Source organism: Phoxinus phoxinus, assembly GCF_949152265.1.
Source record: "Phoxinus phoxinus genome assembly, chromosome: 3".
Classification (NCBI taxonomy): Eukaryota; Metazoa; Chordata; class Actinopteri; order Cypriniformes; family Leuciscidae; genus Phoxinus; species Phoxinus phoxinus.
Window position 1 is genome coordinate 21,941,070 of NC_136878.1, and position 23,355 is coordinate 21,964,424.

The following is a 23,355-nucleotide window of genomic DNA, read 5'->3' on the forward strand; positions in this document are numbered from 1 at the left end:
CAACTTCACCCTTTCGTATTTGTCCAAAGTCATTAATACCAAAGAATTTGTAATCCATTGGCTCAATCAGCATTATTATTTTGTTCTTGGTAATTACAGAAACAGGTCAAATGTGTATAATTATGCTCTGGAATGCTTCTTTTTTTTTTCAAGCTGTTATATAGAAAAGTATATAGCCTTGGCATTTTCATGGGGCAAGTGCATCTTCTCTGCACTTGTCCTTGTTTTTTTCAAGGTGGTAAAACAACAAGGTATGCAAGAGTGTGGTTCAGTAACTGAATGATCATCATTTGTAACATTAAAATTATGATTCAGTATAAGAATTGGGATGGAACTTAGTTTTGACTGAAGCAGGCCTTCTAGTGCCAGAAAAAAAAAGATTAGTGGAGCATAAGCTGGCTAAGTCCTAAACAAGAGCTTAAAATGCTGCCTCATCCCGAAAAGTCCCTAATCACAGAGTTAGGAAATCTCCACTTTGGAGGCATGTGTGTGAATTAGTGTCACAGTCAACTCAAAACAAACAGAGTTAAAGCCATGAAACACGAGGGGTCAAAGTCAAGCAAGCTGCTGAATTAAGATCTCTCAGATCAGCGATTGCAGAAAAGCTCTCTGCACAGAGTTCAAGCAGAGCCAGTGAAATTGTTACATTATCTTAAAGCGTTGGCTAAGAAAGTCCATTACAATGTAAAAAAAAAAAAAAAACAATCGGCCTAGCAACAACATGACCACTTCCACAGTTTTTAGAGTTATTTTAATGGTATAGGATCTGGGCATAATATACACTACCAAAGAGGGGTGCTGCTCTCTCAAATGTGACCCAAAGTTGTCTGCCATGCTTTACAATTCAATTCTCTAATTATGCACAGAAACATTAAACATTACATCTAGGATGATAAAAGACAGAAAAATAGAAAGAGCAATTTATTCAATAAAAAAAAATCCTTAATTTAATTTACTTTCTACAAAGTACTTTGACGAAGAACAGTGATTATTAGACTTACAAAGCATTTTCTGTTGCAGTGTATATGGTTAAAGATTTAGGGTTAGCCATAGAGGGGTCTATCTGCACAAACAGGGCATAGAGAGCAAGTGAGAACACAAAAGTGAATGGGGCCTGCTGCTAAAGCAGAACTTTGACAGGTTATGTAGAAATATTGAGTATATCCCATCTAATCTGTTTAGCATTGTGCAACCAGACGGAAAAACTACAGCCTTGTAAATGCACGATTGCAGAGTCAGTCAATAGCGGAATAGGAAATCATGAAAAACTTAAAAAGCACTGGATAGTGAGGATAAAACAATAGAGTTGGTTTTCTTGATGCAGGACTCTAAAGAAACAATGATCTGACTAAATAAAAACCACTGCATTTCTGAAAGAATAAAACATTCCAATCACAACTTCCATCAAGCAGTGACATCCCTTATACTACAGTGAGAAATGCAGCTGCCTGTTCAAATTGCACTGAACATTTCAACTGTACCCATGAGAATGGAAATGTTATTATGGATATTCAGTGGTTTGCAGTGGGCCAGACTCTAGTCTACTTTGTTTCCTTTTCACTCAGTTGTTTGGACCAGATTTCACATAAATATTTAGGCATTGCTCCACTCGGTTCTGAGAATGGCTTTGATAGAGGATTACATATCCAGTGACCACTAATTCCAAAATTACACAAATAGTTTGTAATAAACAAATGACAAGAGCTCATGAGGACACATACTCAAAAACATCACCGAAGATGTCATGCAAGCTTTGCTTGACTGCAAACAAACACATTACTATATGTTAGCACTCATGCAATTCAAACAAACAAATAAATAAAATATTTGTATAAACAGAAAATAATTAAATTATAGAACCTATTCTTGTCTTAACAGTGAATAAGCTTTATGGTTTGGAAGTAGGATACTTTTGTTACAGTAACTGCAGTAGGTGTTCCCTAAACTTTCTTATATACATTTTTTTCATACTACTTTTCAAATGTATTTTACCTATAGATTATATTATAACGGCTACTTTGGGTTATTCAAGTCAAATAATTGTTGGCTAATTTACAATACAATTGCTAGGTAAAAATAATCTTGATTTTTGGTTGGTATGGTGTTGATCACATACAGTCACGTGCAACTTCTGTAAGCTCAAAAAGGTAGGAGAGTATTATATTAATAATCACAACTCTTTTCTGAATTGTCAAACTGACAGTGTTAGCTGCACTGGTAGGCTATAGGTACTATTATTAGGTAAGTTAGTCTTCTAGGTCGTAGCCTACTATCAGGCTATTATTAGGCTAAGATAGGTGTGAAATAAAAAATAAAACAATTTAAAAATGTATTTTGTGAAATATTGTAAATCTAGAGTTGAGGAAACTTAGTGACAAATATGGTTACCACCAGGTACAATGTAATGTAATATTCTCTGCATTGCGATTTAGTATTCAGCCTGACTCCACCCTCTCGGCTTTTGAAAAAACTTTATTTACAATCAACCTCAAGAACAACCCGTCATTTCGAAACACACGATATTAATAAACTCGGTAGGTATTTATGATTACATTATGTAATATAAACTAAGGGTTACTTTTGCGATTAAATCTTCCATGAACGTGTACAGTCGTTGTATTTTAATACTGAAATAATAAGACAGTAGCCTAGCCCGTTAATCCTGCATTAGAAATCAAGCTATGCTGCACAATGAACTAACCCCGGTGTGCTCTCGTATTCCGTCTGTATTTTTTAACTGATAAAATGCACTCTGGAATTAAGAGGAATTTGTACAGTAAATGTTTCACTTCCTCTTTACTGGTTAACGGAGTATAATATGTAAAGGTTGTTAGCTGGTTGGCTAACCTTGTTCACACTGACATTTAGCACGCTCATTTGTCGGCATGTATTATGTATTTTTGTCCAGGATCAAACGTGCATGGCTAAAATTCCACAATGAAATCCGCTATTATAATGGCATCATAATAACCTTGATGATTCATCCGTTGTGGGTTTATAATATTGCTGTGTCCAGACTCAAACTGTGGCACAAATGTCACCAACACGGTAGCCTTTGAAGTTACGTTTACAATGTGATTACAACTTACAGTTGATCGTACACATATTTCCTTTAATGTAAATATCTCTATCTAAATATCCCAGGTTCAAAAGCTTTATTCTGTATGGGAGGCAGACATCATCGCCCAACCATAAGGTTTTGATTCTATTTATGGAACAAGCTCAAGATCATTTGTAGCTTCTCTGGAATATAACAGAATCAACAGATCCTGTGTGGACAATGGCATCGGAGGAGATGGAAGGATTGTGCCCATTACCAGAGGTGACGGGCATCAAGGTCGAGCCATCAGTTAGCATTGGCTCAGTGGAGGATGCCAACTCACAGAACGCCATGGGGATAAAGTTTATATTACCCAATCGCTTTGACATGAACGTATGCTCACGCTTCGTGAAGTCGCTGAACGAGGAAGACAGTAAAAACATCCAGGACCAGGTGAACTCTGATCTGGAGGTGGCCTCTGTGTTATTTAAAGGTAAAGCAAATGAATGGAGGAAAATTGCCACCTTTTTGATAAATATCATTGTCAGGGAAGTCTTTAAGATGTCTTGTTTCTGTTTATCTCTCTACAGCGGAGTGTAATATCCAAACATCTCCGTCACCTGGTATTCAGGTTAGGCATGTGTACACGCCATCGACCACCAAACACTTCTCTCCCATTAAGCAGTCCACCACACTCACCAACAAACACCGTGGGAACGAGGTCTCATCCACACCGTTGCTTGTGCACTGTAAAGTCTTCTCATTTCATTTGGCAGAACTATCCACGGATATTTGTCAATCTACTCCGGTGTCCAATCCTGCTTCAGGAATTCCACTGTCCCGCAGAGTTTATCTCCAACCCCAATAAACACCCCTGAACCGAGGCAATCAAAGTCTTCAGGATTACTAAAACCTTCCAGGCAGGTATATTGGGACAAGATGGAGAAAAACTCTGCAGGACGTTAGCCCTCCAGGACTAGGATTGGACACCCCTGATCTACTCTTTAAAACTAAAACCATGACTATAACTTCATGTTCACCTTTTCCCCCTCTTTTCTAGCACTGTCTATACATCAGTTGGCGGCACAAGGAGAGATGGTGTTCCTTGCAAGTCGAATAGAACAAGGCAAGTTTGTAAAATCGATGTGAAGCTAAAGTGCAGTTTGGTCTTAAATACTGTTCTAAAGTTTGTAAATGTTTTTGAAAGTTTATTATGCGCACCAAGACTGCGTTTAGATAAAAAATAAAGTAAAGCAGTAATATTGTGAAATTTAAACAATTGTTTCTATTTTTATATATTTTAAAATGTACCGGTAATTTATTCCTGTGATGGCAAAGCTGAATTTTCAGCATCATTACTCCAGTCTTCAGTGTCACATGACCCTTCAGAACATTGCTTATTATTAATGTTGAAAAAAGTTGTGCTGCTTAATATTTTTATAGAAACTGTGATATTTTTTTCCAGGATTCTTTTGATGAAAAGCTTTTGCAACATTATAAATGTCTTTACTGTCACGTTTATTTAATTCAGTGTGTCCTTGCTGAATGTATTAATAAATTAAAATATATACTGACCCCAAACTTGAAAAGTGGTGTAATTATTATCTCTTAGGTCAATTATGTCTAAAATTGTGATGAGGAGCTGACACTTACCTTCTTCCTTCTCTTTAAATTAGAGTCTGTGATAAACCTTCAGGATGAGGAAGGATTCACCCCACTGATGTGGGCAGCAGCTCATGGACAGATTGCTGTGGTGGAGTTCCTGTTACAGAGTGTGAGTGCAAAATACTGTACACTTTAACTACATCGGTTCAAAGTTATCTTTAACTGGTCACTGAGATCAAATAGTCCAAATATACCTGCACAAAGCAATCAGTTAGCATTCCTATTCATGTCCGAGGCAAATGTTCGGCTAGTGCATGCTGCCATCTTTGATCGTGGGGGTCACTTTTCCGGAAGCTTTGTTATTCTTTATACTTTCACCCTGCTGTCATTTTTTTTGAAATTTTAGCTAAAAGAAAATTTGACCTCAGTAGGTCAGTGCAGCACAAAGCAGAAGTCAAATTTAATGGCTGAATCTTTAGATACTCACAATCCTTTGCTTTCAGGGTGCAGATCCTCATCTCTTGGCCAAAGGGAGAGAGAGTGCGCTGTCATTGGCCTGCAGTAAAGGGTACACAGATATTGTCAGAATGCTTATCGACTGTGGAGTCGACGTCAATGAGTATGATTGGGTAAGTGGTCACATTGTTGATTCCTGAAGACATCTAATAAAATAAGTTCTGTAAATGAAAATCATGTGTCGATGGATTTGACGGGTTTGTTGGGTGGGGGTTAAATAGTAAGAGATAAATAGTCAAATAGTTTTTCCTAGTATTGTTATATGGTATGAATATACTTCTTGCTGTAAGGTTTAGAAGTCAGAACAAACGTTTAAACAAAAAAATTATTTGCATTTGAAGCAGTGCTTATGCATTTTCAGAATGGTGGTGCTCCGATACTCTATGCAGTGCATGGTAATCATGTTCGCTGTGTGGAAATCCTCTTAGGTAAAGGCTTTGAATTCAGTTCACTCAAACGCATTCCAGTGTTTAGTTTTTGTCAAAGGTTTGGCTAACTGTAGTGTAATGAATATGACTTCTGATCACTGAACAGAGAGTGGAGCTGACCCAACCATGGAGTCGGACTCTGGGTTCAACGCTATGGACATGGCTGTGGCGATGGGCCATAGAAATGGTAACACTAACAAGATTCCCATCAGTGTTAAATAATACCATAAAGCTTAGCTTTCTTAAAATATGAATATTTGATGAAGCTGAGATCATTAACCTTGTACATTTTTTGTGTTGGTCTTACGGTCTCAACATGCATGTAATTGTAATTCTTCATGTTTCCCAGTCCAACAGGTCTTGGAGGCTCATCTTCTGAAGCTTCTGCAAGGTATCAAAGAATAACCATGGCATGTACAAGACAAATTGGAGTGAATATTTGAATGTTACGAGTGTTCAAGATCTGCCAAATGATTAAGTGAATTGTCATTTTTGAATCCACCATTGAACAAACATACAAATGTACTGATCCATAAACACATGACAATTGCTGACATCAGAAATTGACTTTTGAATTTAATATATTATACAGTATATATATATATATACAATGTGTTTGTGTTTAGTCAATGTGATGTGTGTTTTAGGTCAATGATCTTGTACTTGAAAAGCCATTCAAATTTTGCATTTAATGCAAAACGAAGCAGTTTCACATTAAACTTGACTGGTATTAAGAATGGTTCATAAAATGAAGAATCTTAATCAGGTACTTTAGAATCAATGGAGTGCTAAAGAACATGGTGCAAAACAGATTTACAGCAAGTTTTCAGTGAGAGATGTCCAACTACTAATTAAACTGTCACAAGTCGTTTTGCTGTTGAACCCAGAATATTTGTGTTCAGGTTTACTCTTTGGATTGCCCTGTTTTTATGGCAAATTTTGTTCTACAAAACTGTAAAAACTTTTACTTGTACAAAAGGATGTATCTGATTGATGTCTGAAAAACAACTATTATTGAAAAAATGCACTGCTTCTAACATGAGTTTTTGTAATGCTTTTTGTACTAATCCCTAAAGAATCATAATTGTTTGTTAACAGCATGGAGTGTCCTCATCCCCAATTAAACGCAACAACAGTGTTTAATAATTTTGTCAATAGCAAATGTTTATTTCCAGATGTTGATTCAGACAAGCTCCAAATGAGTGAGCCTCAGTAACAGGGAAGGTGGAGGCAAAGATGCCTCTTGGACCGCACAAGCAAACACACATACCAGTAAAACGATGCATGAACTTGTGTGGTTCAATCAATCTCACACTCTCAGCATGGACACATGAGGGCCACAGCAGTGCACAAAAAAGATATAGTAGATTCAGGGGTGCAATACATTTATAAAAGAATAGGGGAAAAAAGTCCCACAAGTCTCCGCTGAGACCAGAGATCTCAAACGCCTTTCCTTCCCATGATGTTAATTTGCCTCATTCTTTGAAGCCTCATCGAAATTCTCCACAAGATCTGCAAAGAGAGAAAATGTGGATTCAGTAAAACAATATGTCTACATGTAGGCAACTCAAAAGGGTAACAGACTTAAAGGGTTAGTTCACCCAAAAATAAATTATTTTCAATGCTCCAGTGTGTATTTGTGTAAGCGCTCGGTGAAGAGCGTCATTGATGTAGATTTTCAACATGTTTTTGAAGTGCTGATCATTATAGCAACCACAGACATAGTTGGTAAGCGAATGAGCACATCAGGGGTGTTTATCTTCTGCTCAAAGAGTCACATTTTTAAAATTTCAGTACCAACTTGGTACTTTTTGATAACACTACTATAGAGGGACAGAAAGCTCTAAGATTTTATCAAAAATATATTAATTTGTGACCCTGGATCCCAAAACCAGTCACAAGTCGCACGGGTATATTTGTGGCAATAGCCAACGATACATTGTATGGGTCAAAATTATAGATTTTTCTTTTATTCCAAAAATCATTAGGATATTAAGTAAATGTCATGTTCAATTAATATATTTAGTAAATTTCATACCGTAAATATATAAAACATTTATTTTTGTGAGTGAATGCAGCACAATCGCGAACATTAATGGACAACTTTAAAGGCGATTTTCTCAATGTTTCGATTTTTTGCACCCTCAGATTCCAGATTTTCAAATGGTTGTATATCGGTCAAATATTGTCCTATCCTAACAAACCATACATCAATGGAAAGCTTATTTATTCAGCTTATATTATTGAGATTGACCCATGTGACTGGTTTCGTGGTCCAAGGTCACATTTGAACGAAAGTCTTACAGGTTTGGAACAACATGAGGGTGAGTAATGACAGAACTTTCATTTTTGGGTGAACTATCCCTTTACCATTTGTAGGAAATACATGATTTAGGAAGAAACATTTAATCAATGAGAGACTGATTAAACAAGGGGTCGTTTACACGACACAATTTTCAACTAAAAACTGAAAACTTCTGCATTTTTGCCATTCGTGGAATTTGGCAATTTTTGAAAGTAATACTGTTATTGTCTGTGTGTAAACTAAAAAATGCAAATTTGTGAAAATGGGTTTTGCGCATGCGTATAATGTGTTCAGTCTATAGGTGCATGGGTTTTCTTTACAAAGTGACTTCGCGAACTACCGGCCTGGAATGCATATACAGCTATTTTAAACGTTTTTTACAAAAAAAGGCAAAGGAAAAACTTTCTATTTTTTGTACATCGTTGTCATCTAAACGTACCCTAAAATCTCATCTTTATGAAACGCTGTCTGAGTTTATAAACATGATCTGAAAGAGCAATTTCTGTGCTTTTCTTTCACTTGAGTGAGCCCGCGTGTGCAAGTGATTTCCACAGAGAACATAAACGAGCACTGGGAGACTGAAAAGTCCACAGCTGTAAAAATGAAACCGCAGAGGATCAAAGCAGGTTGCCTTTTAGGAGATGAAATCTGATAAATGGAATATCAACTTTTCTGCTCCAGGGCATCAGAGAGGGAATCACTAACAGAAGGCTGGACTTTGTTTTCAGAGGGGACAGAAAAGGTTGAATCTCAGTAATGGGCACAATGGCACAAGCTGTTAACCCTTTTTGTCATCGCACGGGTGAGCTAATTTTGCAGTGTCGGAGATGTAATCATACTGTACATGTGCAAGACTTGAGTTACTAACTGGAGTTTGCTCAGGAAGGAAAACTGGGGAATTGTAATGGCAACCGTATGTGTTTGCCCCCGTCTCTTTAAAAAGAAAAGCAAACCGAGCTTTCAGTGCTCATAAACAATAGGAGATTTTAAACACTTGTATATGTTGACAATGTAACAGCCTAGACAACCTGCTGAAACCCTCCTTTTTTGGACATTTCCACAACACAAGCAACTATGCTGCCCTAACGTAAGCAAGCGTGCTATGCTTACATTACCACACGCACAGAAACCCATATGGTAATGATTGTGAAGCTCAAGCAAGGAGGCATTTAAAATACACAAGGAATAATAAAAAAAAATAAAAAAATAAAAAAATTATATATATATATTAGGGGTGTGCAAAGCAGCCGCTATTTGTATCTGTATTTGTATTTGTTGAGGGGGGAAAAGTATTTGTATTTGTATTTGTATTCGGATAAAATTCAAAATAGGCGTAAAAATTTTTTTTTTTTGCGTTACCCTTCTAATTTACGTTAGTGTAAGTATTCTTTAATTATATCCATTATAATAATTATGCAACATTGGTTTTCCATAAATCCAGCAATGAAACAACGTCATTGAAAAGAAAATAACATAACAGCCATTACCTCATCCGTGGTTAAACCAACAACTATAAAATACCATTGTGAACATTATGAAGCATACAGCCTACACCTTGCTGTCTGCAAAAGACAGAGTAACTTAAACGTACCATATAACTCCCACATGTGCATACAATTCGACACAAATACACAAGCATTTTTTAACTTTTTAACCGAACGTTAACGTTACTCTGTCAATTACCGCGCTAAACAGCTGACGTTACGTAAACAGAGCAAACATGAGAGCGCCCGACTGCAGACGTCAATAATGCAGCGCAATGGAATAATCTCCCGATCAAACTCCGCTTCCCGAAAGTTATAAACTGCCTCAGGAACCCAGTTAAGGTACAGAAATCTATTCAACAAAAATAGTGATGGAGTTAAGAGTTTTTTCGCTCAGCCGAGCGCTCTCTGTTGCTGTGTGGAGCAGCCTGTGTCCGTCACTCTCTCACTCATCCGGGCATGCACGCTCTGCGGTCTCATAAGGGAACACAGCTTTTTGATATAAAGTTTTTTTTGTTCCCGAATACAAATATTTTTTAAAGTATTTGTTCAAAATAAGTATTTGTAAAAAACACGTTATTTGTGCCTTTCCGAATACCGTATTCGGGTTCGGCTCCACCCCTAATATATATATATATATATATATATATATGGTTAATGCGTGTTGAAACTTACGATATGGTTAAAGCGGATTAGGGAGGGGGGGAAGTTTCAGAGCAACATACTGACCTGGAACTTCGTCATCATCTTCCTCTCCACCAGCTACCGGTGCCTTTCCATCACCAGCTGGAAAAAATTCACCATTTTAAACAATACACTGTTAGTTGGATATTGGAGCATTTACAGTCATTGATTATGATAATGTCAAACGAGTTATTTCCATAATAGCATGGCTATATGAGACAATAAGTATGTATTCGTCTTCCTTTAGACCAAGGTTTTCCAAACTGGGGTTTAAGAAAAAAAATATGCAAGTGATTTGACCATTAAATGGTGATTTGTCAAAGGATTTGACCCAAAAACGAAAACTCTGTCATCACTTGCCCTCGTGTCATTCCCAACTCGTAAGACTTTTGTTCATCTTCAAAGCACAGATGAAGATATTTTAATGAAATCTGAGAGATTTTTCTCTCCATCGACAGCTACTCAACTACCACTTTGAGGCATCAAATTGCTTTATGTGATGAACAGATTGAATTTAGGCTTTTATTCACATATAAAAGTTCTTTAATGCACACATAAGTTAAAGTAAACGGAAGCTCAAGCATGCTCAATTCTCGCATTTAATTCTCGGTTGGTTCTCGCACGTGAAGCAAATACTGTTGAGCTTCTGTTTATGTTCACTGATCAATGTTTATGAGAATAAAAGGCCTAAATTCAATCTATGCACCATATGAAGCGATCAAGTCTCTTCAGAAAATTTAGACAGAACCACTCAATTCATAAGGATTAGTTTTACAATCTCTTAATGAACTTTTTGAAGCATCAAATTTGTAGTTGCGCATAGCCACGGGAACATATTTTATCAGGGGGGTGCTGGGGGCGGGGCTTGATATTGCGGCGTGGTGCTGGTAGGGTGTTTTAAACAAAATACTAATATTAAAAAGCCCAAACAAAAAGATGACCATACAAATGAATGAGGACAGAGTTATGAGAATACTCAGAACTCATGATAAATTTTTAAAACAGCACAAAAATCTGCATCCTACCCAGTGTTTCCGCTACATTCATTCAGCCGTGGTGGGCCGCCACACCAAAAATCCTCCCGCCACGGCTGCAGCTTCTCAGTGAGGTCCGTCCGATATTGTGCATACTATTGTGTTATTGTTAAGCCCCACTAAAGGCATAAAAAACATTGTAAAGCACCATAAAGTTTTCGTGCACTATATTCCAAGACTTCTAAAGTCATTCGATAGCATAATGTGAGGTAAAAAATAATATTGAAGTCGTTAAGTTAAAGTTAATGAAAACTCATCTCTCCTCAGTCATTCTCCATTCAGAACTCAAACATCGCGTCACCTTCGGTTACGAGTAACACGATGACACTCTCCAAGATCAATGTTCACATTATTATACTTTATTTGTAGATAAAGGTCTATGGTTTGCATAAAATTACTTTATATTACTGTTACTGGAGTTTATTGCGTTAGTTCTGTTAGATTACAGCACTGAGCACTCTGAATTCGAATTGTTCTTCATGCGCACTGTAACTGAAATGTAAAACTGTTAAAAGAAAAGGCTAAATAAACTGTTGCATAGATATAATACAGTAAGCATCAAATATCTCTTCGCTTTGTGCTTTTAAATAAAGTGTGCCAGTCAAGAGACTGGTAGTTGTGAAACAGTATTTCGTGTGTTGTCTGTGTACTAACACTTTTCAATGCGACGCGCTGCACGCTGTGACTTCGAGTTGCTTCAAGTGCATCATTCGGCGCACGGGATGCGCATAATCGCATTGCCGCTGTAAATTGGAACCTTCATATAACTAGAAAAACTATTTTTCGATTAATCGTTTTTTAAATTGTGGTTAATTCAATATCGATTCTTAAAGGCTATGAATCGATTTTTTCCCCCCATATTTATTTATATATCACCCAAAAGCCAGTATTAGTTTTCCTACACTTCATAGGCTTGCAGCCTCCATGTTATTCTAATGCAGTGAGATTTTGTGTTTGTTTTATCTTAAACATAAAATAACCTGATCCTGTTTGATCAAGGCATGAGACTGTTCTGACTTTTTCAATAATCAATTTTTCATCTTGCATCAAAATCCTGTCTATTCATTGTATGCATTTGATATATGCTGTTTTAATGTACCCAAGTGTACCCTAAAATAATAAGAGTTTAATATACTGGCTCTTAATTTCTTTTTATTAATTAACCACTCGTAAACTTATGTTCACTGTTCTTTTTTATAAATATAGGTTTTGTGTTAAATCTACAGTATATTCATTGAGTGGAATCGAGAATCGAAATTGAATCGAATTGAGAGCTTGCGAATTTAAATCGAATTGGAACATCTGAATCGATACCCATCCCTAATTATAATACTTAGGGGAGGTTTAAACACCTGGGGCAAGGGGGCGTGGCCCGTGGGAATATCACGCATGGGCGACGCCCCCTCCCCCTGGGGAAATGGGCCTGCCACCACAGCTGGAAAAAATCCTAGAGGAAACACTGCTACCTTATGATACACGCTCAGGAGTTAGTGCCTGTTCACACAGAATGCATAATCTTTCAAAGCGAAAACGCAAGACGCCATACGCAGGCAGTGGAAGGGGAAAAACGCAAGGTCTCGAGGGAGGTGCGTTTTAGTTTAACTTATTTTAACTTGAGTGCTGCGTTTTGAGAACGCTGTGTCATGCGCGAGACGCGAGCGCAACAGTTAAACACGACTAGTGCGTTCACACTGAAAAACAATGGAAAAGTAGCAGAGTGGAATGGAAAAAAACGTTCTCCTAATACCAAAGAATGCTTTAATCAAGACATCTATATTTAATTTTTTCACCGACGTCTGAGTGCACATGCATTAAATGAATGTCAAATGAGTTCTGAGATGCTGGTCCTAAACCAGTGTCACTTTACTCCATGCGAGATCAGCTTTTGCCTTTTGATATATTAATTTCTTTTAGGGTCATAAAAACATATTCGACAACATATAAAAACGAAATAATCTTTAGAGTAATTTAATAAAGGTAGAATGTTCTTAAAAAACATGTTGAAAAACAAAAAGTTATTTAAAGTCATGTCATCTTAAAGGATAATTCCGGTATTTAACACCTTGAGTCTATATTGTAGTTTGTTTTGGATGAACAAGAGTGGTGGACAACATTTTTTTGACAATGGTTCCTCTCTCGAGTTTTTGACTATAATAGAATTGGCCATGGACCCATTTAACATTGGAGTCAATGGGCATGTCCGAAAATGTCATTAAAACAGCCAATAATGTTCGTTTACAAAACTGTTAAACTCACCGAGTGGTTAGTGGTGTTCGTTGATGATTATAAACAATATATCGTCGCAATATATGATTCCAATCCGTTTATTTTTCTATAGTGGAACTATTTTTTCAGACACTTCACAACTGTGTAACTTCCGCTCAATATTTGAATCTGAAGCGTTAGCACACTCCCGACCACTTGATGGCGATAACTGATGTTTATGTCTCGCGGGACTCTCGCGGGACACTCACGGTCACAGTCGAGTTCAACTTCATATTACAAGTAACAATTAATGAAGGTTTTGTTTGTTTATTTCGCTTACTCTCCCGGAGCACAGTTGCTCTGCTCGCTAGCCTTATGAGAAACGGAAGCGAGCAAAAAGACTACATCGACCGAATGTAAACAGCCCCCTTTCCGTGTCCGGTAGCGCATTTATATTAACGAGCACTCAGTCCTTCAACAGAATTCAATGGGATTTTACAAAATGACGAATAAAACACGACAGAAACTGTATTTCGCAACACTTTTTGTTTCTGGAACATCAACTGACATCACTAATCACTCGGTGAGTTGCACAGTTTTGAAAACTAATGTTAAAGGTTGTTTTAATGACATTTTCAGACATGCCCATTGACTCCAATGTTAAATGGGTCCATGGCCAATTCTATATAGTCAAAAACTCGAGAGAGGAACCATTGTAAAAAAATGATGTCCACCACTCTTGTTCATCCAAAACAAACTACAATATAGACTCAAGGTGTTAAATACCGGAATAATCCTTTAAAGGGGTCATGACATGAGAAACCAAATTTGCCTTGATCTTTTGGTATATAAGAGGTCTTTGTACCATTAAAACGTCCTGCAAGTTTCATAGCTTAAGACGTCCTCCCCATTATAAACGAATCATTTATTTAATCAAGCTCTAAATACAGCTCGTTCTGAATCCATGGTAAGAAGTGACGTCACGGTACGAAGTGACGTACCAGCGTTTGCATAATGACCGCCTCCAGCAGAAGACAACGACGCTTAAAGCGCAAGGCAACTACGCTCATTTCGTATCGTTGTCGCGCCCGCGCGCTGCCCGCCTCACAAGTGTTCAGTCGACGGACAGCGAGTGGGTCTGTGTACAGGGAAATTACGATGCCACGCAGATGTGCTGTTCTTGGCTGTGGACAAACAACATCTTTGAATACGCTGCAAAAGATCCAGTCGTCAGGGAAAAATGGATGCACTTTATTTTTGGTGGACGTCTCAGTCACGGCAGTGTTAGTTTAAGCGTTTGTTCTATACATTTGAAGGATGACTGTTTTGAGAACAAATCCCAAAATGATGCTGCCTTTGCCAGAAAACTGTTGCTCAAAGATAAGTCCGTGCCGACTATTCTGGGCTCAACAACGACGACGCAAACTGTAAGTAATGTATTTAAAACTTTAAACTACTTTTTAAATACGCCGAATCCGCAAATATTCTGGCTGGGGGCGTTAATAATTGATGCAAAGGCACTGACGTTAGCCAATCATAACAGTGGGCGTTAACACTGAACTCTTAAAGGGGAAACACCCCCAAAACAGACTGTTTGAATCAGAGGATGAGAAACAGGGTGGGAAAAGGTCATAAATCACTACATTTTAAAAAATTTGTGAAAAAACTATAGTAATACTATAATTGCACCTAAGGGAACATAATAATAAAATAAAAAAACCCATGTCATGACCCCTTTAAATGCCAATGTAGTGAAACAGCTGTCGTCAGGGGGTGCTGCAGCACCCTCAGCACCCCTAGTTCCCACGGCCATGTAGTTGCGTGAAATGTCAATGGAGGAAAATCTGTCAGATTTCCTTAAAATGTCTTTGTTTCGAAGAACGACGAAGTCTCTTCTTACAGATTTGCAATGACATGAGGGCGAGTACATGACCATTCTTTCATTTTTAGGTGAACTATCCCTTTAACCATCATCAAAGAACTAATGTGACCCTGTTAAATTGAACTGTAAAATCTTTAGGGGTACTTCAAATAAATAGGTAAAATGGGTTCAGCTGACAATTTTTGGTATTCCTGCTTGAGACACTCAAGTCAGTCTATGCCTAAATAACAAACTAAAAGTATACTCTCTAGGAACAGTCCAGCAGCAACGACACACCCCTCCCCCAAAAATACACTTACACCTGTTTGCAACACACTACTTTGTGGGTTTAGTTAGTGGTTCACTATGCTGCTATCTGCATAAAATGAAAGGAACAAAGAAATGTGACACTGCCTCTGTCTGACTCGTGCGATCTGACCCATTTTGAGAACAGAACACACCTTGTTTGGGCAGGGCCTCTGCAAGTCTGCGCAGACTGGTAAGGCTGTCAGCGCCCAACTGGTTGAGGATAGAGGGCAGCATCTCTGTCAGCTGCTTGGTCTCGGCGTGGCCTGTGATGGTGAAGGTATTGGCTGCCAGTGAGGCCTGCACTTTGGGATTGTTGAAGTGGATCACCGTGCCTTGGTTTGTAAACATGTTCACCTGCAAAGCAACAGCATGACAATTTAAAGACCAAAGTATTTTTGTACATAGAAAGATTTCATTCGTAAATGTAGACTTGTATTTAGCTGAGCCAATCCTTACCTCCTCAATGCCAGAGATGTTATTTACTCCCAATTTCTTCAGGGAGAACTGGAGCTTCTTGTCATCGGCAGTAGCCGTTCTGTGGACCACCTTCTTCTTTCTGCGAGCGGTGCCCTGTCAAAGCAAAACGGAATCAATATATGAGGAACTACTCTTATTTGGCCTGATATTTAAAGTACATATACATTACCAAGGTTTTAATGTTTGTTTTTGTTATCAGCACTTACCTTTCCACCGATGCGGACTTGTGCCTGCAACTTGGCTAATTTCTCCTGGTTCATTATCGTTTCTTTCATCTGTAAGACAGAAGGATGTCAATGATAGTGTGGAGAACGGAATGAAGTTGCAACACAAATGTGTGTCGGGGTGCGGTCTGAATGACAAATGCAGCGGACACACTTATGTTTAGCCTGCAAAACTTCAACACACATGCACAGCCATTCATAAAACGACTAAATTAAGTCTTTGCTCATTTTCAAACACTTAAATCAGAAAACGACTTTTATTGTAGGAGCAGCGGCCAGTAAAGTGCAAAATATCAGAGCTTGCTGTCAGGCCTGTTGAAGAAAGAGCGACCGCTTAACTAAAGTAGCAAAAGTCAGGCGGTTTTCACAACGCAAAATAACACTCCAAGACCGACACTGCTATGCAACTCTTCAAAGTTTTCAACAGAGTTTTATTAACTCTGATAAAAACAGATGTTATTAGTCCACAAAGAAAAACGTTAGCCAATTTGTTTTACACGAAAACGATGAAGGAAAAATCGTAAATAAAAAACACTATTAGCATTATGTCTGTAAATATAAATGCAAAACGCATTAGATCAATCTGTCGCGTGCGAAGACTCGTTGAGTTAGTTTGCAGTGCGCTTGCAACAGTGCTATCTTCACGCGCTCTCAGGCCCGGGTCTCTCCCGGCAGGGCCGAGTCTCACCCGAACCAATTTAGCCATCTTTCCGTGGGTGATTCTTACAAAACAGCAGCCGCTTTTGGCAAATAAGGTACTTATTTACCTTGAGCCTCGGAACCAGGAGTGGTTGTGCAGGAAATAGAGTATTTTAGAGCTCCTCACTGACCTGCACGCTAGCAGCAAACACACGCGGAGAGCAAGATGGAAGCGAGAGAGGAAGACGGAAGTGACGACAGGGCTGAAATGCGACGCAGTGGGCTGGATCCAGAAACCAGCCTGCCTACCCTGCACAACTCGGGGCCAAGAATAGAATCGGCCAGCATTGCCGGGGCTCTTTTGTGCGATATTGGTGTAATGTTATAAGATAAAAGTGAGTTTAAATTAAATTACACAATATCGACGAGATATTATGTCGTCCCAATCTGTTCTTTACTTGAACACTTGTTATTGAAGTCCTGCCCTCAAGTATGGTGGGCTGCATGTTTAATAACTTTGTTGAGTTATATATGATGACTTTGTCTCAGATCCATATACAATCTCAAATCAATATGCATTTTTATAACCATTAATAACATCTGTTAGTAGGCTATAGCCTATTTAAAATTGTAAGACTAGGCTACTAAGGAAACCATAGGCCTATTAAAGTGTAGCCTATTTACAGCTATGAAACAATATTTAGCCTACACAAAAATTTTGTATTCTGCTGCATATAACAAACAATGATTTAAAAAATATGAAAAAGAGTTGAATAAAGAAATGTAGAAATGCCTATGAAAATGTAAATTTATATCAGAATAAATAATCACAAAATTCTGAAGTCTGCATTTGCCCATGTCAGAAATCCTCAGATAATAAATTACGAGTGTTCGTTTATACGAGCTAGAATCACTGAGCCAGTAACCTGACTAAATGCAAAAAAAAACAAAAAAACAACAAAAAAAAAATGTATCCGATGTCCCCTTTAAACTTTTTTAGCCATCGCACCATTTTTGATATCCTGCCAATGTAGGCTATAATCGAAATTTCCAGAAAAAAATATTTTTTCCTTCCAGAAAATAATAAACTGTAAAAGTAGGCTATAGCGTCCCACCGTGCAGCGGAATAGCCTATTTCAAAATATTTTTTTCCAAAAATTATTTTCCAATTTTAGGCGTCTCGAAATATTAGAACACGCAACAGGAAAAAGACTGCAATGTGATTGGTATAACCGGTGTCATTTAGTAGAACTTCTTGCAGCTGAATTTTTCAAGCACTTCTGAAATGCACACATACGCACACACGTTATAACAATAAACATGTTTTATGCCGTGCATGTGAAATTAATTGTAGAGCATCTGCGAATCTCTTTGCTGATGTTTTAGGTACAATTCTGATTAGTGCATTCATGGGACTTGTCACCCAGAGCAGCCATGGCAGGGAAGTGCTTTCATGGCAGCCTACCCTGTGGCACGGAAAGCGTCACCCCTGCGGGACTTTAGAAACACTTTAGATGTGGTTTAACCACACACACAAGCCCTGACCCGTCTCATGGCGCCCCGGTTCTCAAAACTCGATTTCATTCACTCGCACGCGCAGAATAATTAAGCCACAGCCAATAGGAACATCACTGCCAGTTATTGTGATGTCCCGATGATCTACTTACCGTCTTCCCAAATAAATAGGCCTATAGCCTATATCTAACCAGTAAGTGTTCATTTTTAAATAATGACTATCCTCTACCCATTTAAAGAACTAGCCTAGATTTATTTTTCAAATCAAGTTAATTTGTACAATTATTTTTTATTAAAAGGCTATAATATTGTCCTGCTGACGTTTATTTTGTCGCACAGCACGCTTTCTGACCAATCTTCAGAAGTTAAGTGTGCTTCTTTTAAATCGTGCCGATGAAGCAGCTATTGGTAGTTAAAATTTAGGAAACTGCCTAAATTGTTTCTGATGTAAACAAAACAGCATATCAGAGTTATCAAAGTCAATTTCGTTTTGGTTTCACTAAACTGTTTAAGCAGCGTATGCTTGCATTTTAACTTTAATTCCTCCTGATTTTGCAGCAAGCTAACTGTGTGAATTAAATATATTAGCTAGGCTATGATTATACCTACAGCCTACCTTTTTTCCACAAGTTAAATAGCAAAAAATAGCCTACCAAGTAAAAAATGGACCAGCGCTATTTAAAGACTGATCTAAAAAGACTTAATTAGCCTAAAGATTAAGTTAAAATTATTAACGACTGAATTAAAGTTTTGATTATGAAAATGTTTTTAATACTGAATGTTTAAATATTAATATACAAATATTACGGAGTTATGAAACGAATTAACCTGAAATTATTTTTTTATTAATTTCTAATTAATTTCCATCAATTCATAGGTTAGCCTAATAGGCTACTTGCTTGCAAAATAACAGAATATATATTTTTTAAAGTTTTTGTAAAATAATAATCCCGTGGAACCAAAACAGAAAGGCTTAGCTAAAATTGAGATAAACCTGGTAGACGGACAGAAGGGTTAATATACAGTCTGATCTGAACTGCCGCGAGATGGCACTCTCACAGCCCTTAATAACTGCTGGCTGAAGTAAATATATGTTAATACACAAGCCTGACCACACGAGTTACCATAAAACGGCCATCAAACCGGACCAGATGTTTTTGCAATCATACAAAAATACCCCTTATACCCACTGCATCCTCCAGAACCAACATGAAACTGTAATAAAGAAGGAAAAGATAATTCATTTTGAGGAGTTTGAAAATACCTTTTTTATGTCGGGGACACGAGTTTCTATGGGTCAGCGGTGTGTGTCTTTTGGACAAGTGTTTTCATCACTCCTAACCACAAGTTGTTTTAGTAGCCAACTTTATATACATTTTTCTATTTTTTTCTTTCTTTCTTTTCCTTTTTTTCTTTGAAAATGTTAAAGCGAGCTATTTGACTGAATTTATTTTTTATTTTTTAAATTATTAGTAAATAATTGTATAGTTGTTATTAGGCCTAATATTATTGGGTAATTACAGTAATATTAATAATAATATTAACAATAATAATAATAACAATATGATACGAGTACGACGTGAATAGGCTAGGTTTATTATATTTGATAATTGTTTATTCAAACAAACAAATAAAAAATGAATGACAACATTACGCCTTTAAATATTTTAATGCAGGGTTTGTAAGTGCTTTCTTAACCATGCAACAAACACTTGATAGTCCTTATTTAATATTCAGCTAGTAGGCTAGCTAATATAACTTTAGGCTATAGGCTCACTGTGTAAAAACAAGAAAACAAAAAGACAGACACTCCCCTTTAAAGGGAAAATAACACACAGCTGAATTTTTTTAAATACAAAAATGAACATATGAAAGCGCTAAATAAAAAGCCTCATTCATTCATTCATAAAAAAAATCCTTTATTTAATAATTGATTTTTAATCCTGGTTATGGCTATAGGCTAATTATGATGAGCCGTGCATGTAGGCCTAGTCTACTTTTGGTTTTGTATTTTCAAGCAGCATTAACAGTTTCGGACTTTTTAAGGCTTTAATTGTACTACTGAACTATTGTTTCGATTAAGGCCTGCTTTCGTTGGACGCATATTATTATGGAAGCACTTTGTCACAAATGATAGGCTACACACAGGATTTTTTTTTGTTCTTATTTTCTTTCCCCTTATATGTAAAATCATGACAGAAGCGTCCAATATGCCAGTAGCATTTACTCACAAATATCCTACTTCTTTAACATTTTAAAAATGACTCTTGCCAGACCAATTGCTAAAATTAATTATGAATTTGACAATGTTGGCCTCCCGGGATAGGGCACATGCGCATGTGCCCTGCTTTTTCGCGAGCTAGAATGCTCTTTCGTGATCCGCGTGACTGATGCGAGTTAACAGCTGACTTTTTTCCATTACCAGTGGCTCGCGGATGATCTAGTGCACTCCCGTGTCACGCAAACTGCGATGCGTAGTGAGGCAGACATGGAACCGAGTGGATGTTTTAAAGCATTTCTGAAAATCATCTACAATTCCATTATGTGCACATTAAACGTCATGCTCAGCACCTGAACAGACATAGTGAACACGCGTATTATTATGGTTTCATCCTATATAGGCTATTATAAGAAATATAACAATAGCAGGGAGGGTCCTACCATAAAGATGTGCTTAGTTCGCTGAGCTTCTTACATCTTCGAGTCATTATAGGCTATAAAAGAAGAACCAGGAATATCCCACCAAACCAGTGGATTAAGCGGCGGCGATGACCGCTAAAGATAGAACCTCACCGTTCTTTAGAATATTTTCAAAGACTGATATTTTTTTTTATCTCTTCAATAGCAGCGGTGACGCTTTGTTGTCATGTGATCAGCGAGCTGGTATAAAGCGCAAGGGAAGGTCCGCCCTCTTTGGAATCCTGGTCTGGCCTTTAGGAGGGTCTCCCCAGACAAAATAAACGTGTGGATGTGGGGATCTGGGCAACCTCTTGATTCCGTGCCAACAGTAATCCATTAAAAGCCTATGGCACTGGTGACACACTGGCACGTCCTCTCTGCATCTGCTCGGCGCGTCTTATGAGTTCCCTCGATTGGAGAGCGCAGGTAACACGCAGGCTCAGCTCGCCCAGCGCTCTTCCGCCGTAGCCCATCAGGGACCCGAGAGAGCCATGACTTTGAGCTCCGAGATGTCGGATGCGTCTGTGCTCTCGGAGGAGACCGATATCGACGTGGTTGGGGAGGGAGATGATGGTGACGGCCATACGCGCTCCTACGTGGACGAGGTAGCTCAGATGCACGACGAGATCCTGCTCAGCGGCTCGCCGTCTTGTGTGGATGGCTCCGCCGCACGGGACCCCTACAAGCCAGCAAGTAAAAACACCCTGGTGAAGCCCCCATACTCGTACATCGCACTCATCACCATGGCAATCCTCCAGAGTCCCAAGAAGCGCCTGACGCTCAGCGAGATCTGTGACTTCATCAGTAACAGATTTCCGTACTACCGGGAAAAGTTCCCAGCATGGCAGAACTCTATCCGGCACAACCTGTCCCTGAACGACTGCTTCGTCAAGATACCACGGGAGCCCGGGAACCCCGGTAAAGGCAACTACTGGACACTGGACCCAGAGTCCGCCGACATGTTTGATAACGGGAGCTTTCTACGCCGCCGGAAACGCTTTAAGCGCCAGCAGGCACCCGAACTTCTCCGCGAACACGGAGGCTTTCTCCCCGCGGCCGCTGCCTACGGCTACGGGCCTTACGGTTGTGGATACGGTCTGCAGCTTCAGTCTTATCATGCACATTCCGCACTCCTCGCCTTCCAGCAGCATCAGCCGCCCCCGTCCCGGCATCCTCACACCGGAACTCTCATCCCCGCGCCTTCCCTCATGCCAACCACAACGGAGCTCACCCGTTCCCGCTTCTATCCTCCTCTTAGTCCTGGGCTTTCTTCCCCCTTACAGACAGCGGCTAAATCCCCGGTTCACCGCTCACCCTTTTCCATAGACAGCATTATCGGGAGCTCTTTAAGCCCTACGCTCTCGCATTGTGCCTCACGGACTTCCACGGTGGTCCCGGTGCTGCCGCCGACCCTCGCGTCTCAGCACTCCCCAAACCAACTACCGGGAGTCTTGCACGGACCGACGTCTTTACACGAAAGCTACGCAAACCGGATTGTGAGTGGCACTAGCGGCTGTTAATTTTTTTTAAACTAAACGTCACATTTTTAAAGCGATACACTCCTTAAGGTAGGATTATTTTTGTACTGTTTTGTTTCACACAGCTGAATGGTGAACATTTACACGTTCGTGCCTATATTCAAGCTGTGAAATATAAAAAATATATTTATGTTAACATTTTAGTTCAATCTAATTTTCGCCCCCACGATCTTTTCGTTGTCAGTGTGATTGTGGTAATCACTGCATAGGGCGTCTCAGGACAACATTTTTAACAGGCTATAAAATAAACTGTCAGATGTCTACAATGATATATTTTGTGTGAAAACACAGATGTTTTCTAGTTTGGCAAATTGATTTTATTATTTGTACTTTGTAATGAAAATTCACAAGGGTGAAAATCGAGCATTTTTATACAACGTGTACTTCTCAGTAGCCTAATAAACAATGTACATTATTTGGTACTGTATATTCGGAGTGTGCTATTTTTTACACGGTGTTTTTCATTAATAATAAATATTGTTTTGCAAAATAAGTTGGAGTGGAAATTACCTCATTGATAATAGCTTTAATTGTGCTTTAGGATATCACTCTTACATCATGAAAGGTGTTCATATTGTCTTGATCCTTTTAAATCTTGAAAATAAATACAAGCACAGGATTAAAATATAAAGCCACTTCTAACAATTAATTAGCAACTAACCACTGCAACTTTTACTTTTTATTGAAGGAATAAGGCTATAGCCTAAACAAAAATTAACAAAATTGACTAAATTAACTGCCTAATAAAAATTATTTATGTAATAATATTATGTTATTATGTTACATTAGGCCTATATGTTATTAATAATAAT

General features: G+C 38.4%; 4 protein-coding genes across 6 annotated transcripts in view; 2 read left to right on the forward strand and 2 right to left on the reverse strand.

Moving 5' to 3' along the window:
• arhgef28a (Rho guanine nucleotide exchange factor (GEF) 28a) overlaps positions 1–4,771 on the reverse strand; it is an 87,116-nt gene extending 82,345 nt beyond the window's left edge. Inside the window, exon 1 of the mRNA XM_079608452.1 lies at positions 4,694–4,771. The gene's annotated coding sequence lies outside the window, so the exon portion shown is untranslated. The remainder of the gene's footprint in view (positions 1–4,693) is intronic.
• ankra2 (ankyrin repeat, family A (RFXANK-like), 2) lies at positions 2,455–6,730 on the forward strand. The gene is made up of 9 exons (XM_079608467.1): positions 2,455–2,534; positions 3,145–3,533; positions 3,631–3,789; positions 4,101–4,166; positions 4,717–4,814; positions 5,149–5,274; positions 5,523–5,589; positions 5,696–5,776; positions 5,939–6,730. Exons 2-9 carry the CDS (start codon positions 3,281–3,283, stop codon positions 5,992–5,994), a joined length of 906 nt encoding a protein of 301 aa, XP_079464593.1. The 5' UTR covers positions 2,455–2,534; positions 3,145–3,280; the 3' UTR covers positions 5,995–6,730.
• btf3 (basic transcription factor 3) lies at positions 6,728–21,180 on the reverse strand. Of its 3 annotated transcripts, none has more exons than XM_079608471.1 (6): positions 20,988–21,180; positions 16,155–16,223; positions 15,928–16,041; positions 15,624–15,825; positions 10,108–10,164; positions 6,728–7,101 (listed from the first exon to the last, which is right to left on the reverse strand). In XM_079608471.1, exons 1-6 carry the CDS (start codon positions 20,988–20,990, stop codon positions 7,055–7,057), a joined length of 492 nt encoding a protein of 163 aa, XP_079464597.1. In that variant the 5' UTR covers positions 20,991–21,180; the 3' UTR covers positions 6,728–7,054. The 3 variants fall into 3 exon arrangements, with proteins under 3 accessions (XP_079464597.1, XP_079464596.1, XP_079464595.1); XM_079608470.1 differs by lacking the exon at positions 20,988–21,180 and adding an exon at positions 17,003–17,299; XM_079608469.1 differs by lacking the exon at positions 20,988–21,180 and adding an exon at positions 16,940–17,070.
• Positions 21,181–21,496: 316 nt separating this feature from the next.
• On the forward strand, positions 21,497–23,023 carry foxd1 (forkhead box D1; the record flags this gene model as incomplete). Its single annotated transcript, XM_079608458.1, has 1 exon — positions 21,497–23,023. The coding sequence occupies one exon, from the start codon at positions 21,497–21,499 to the stop codon at positions 22,523–22,525; it is 1,029 nt and encodes a 342-aa protein (XP_079464584.1). The 3' UTR covers positions 22,526–23,023.
• Between the last annotated feature and the right edge of the window lie 332 nt (positions 23,024–23,355).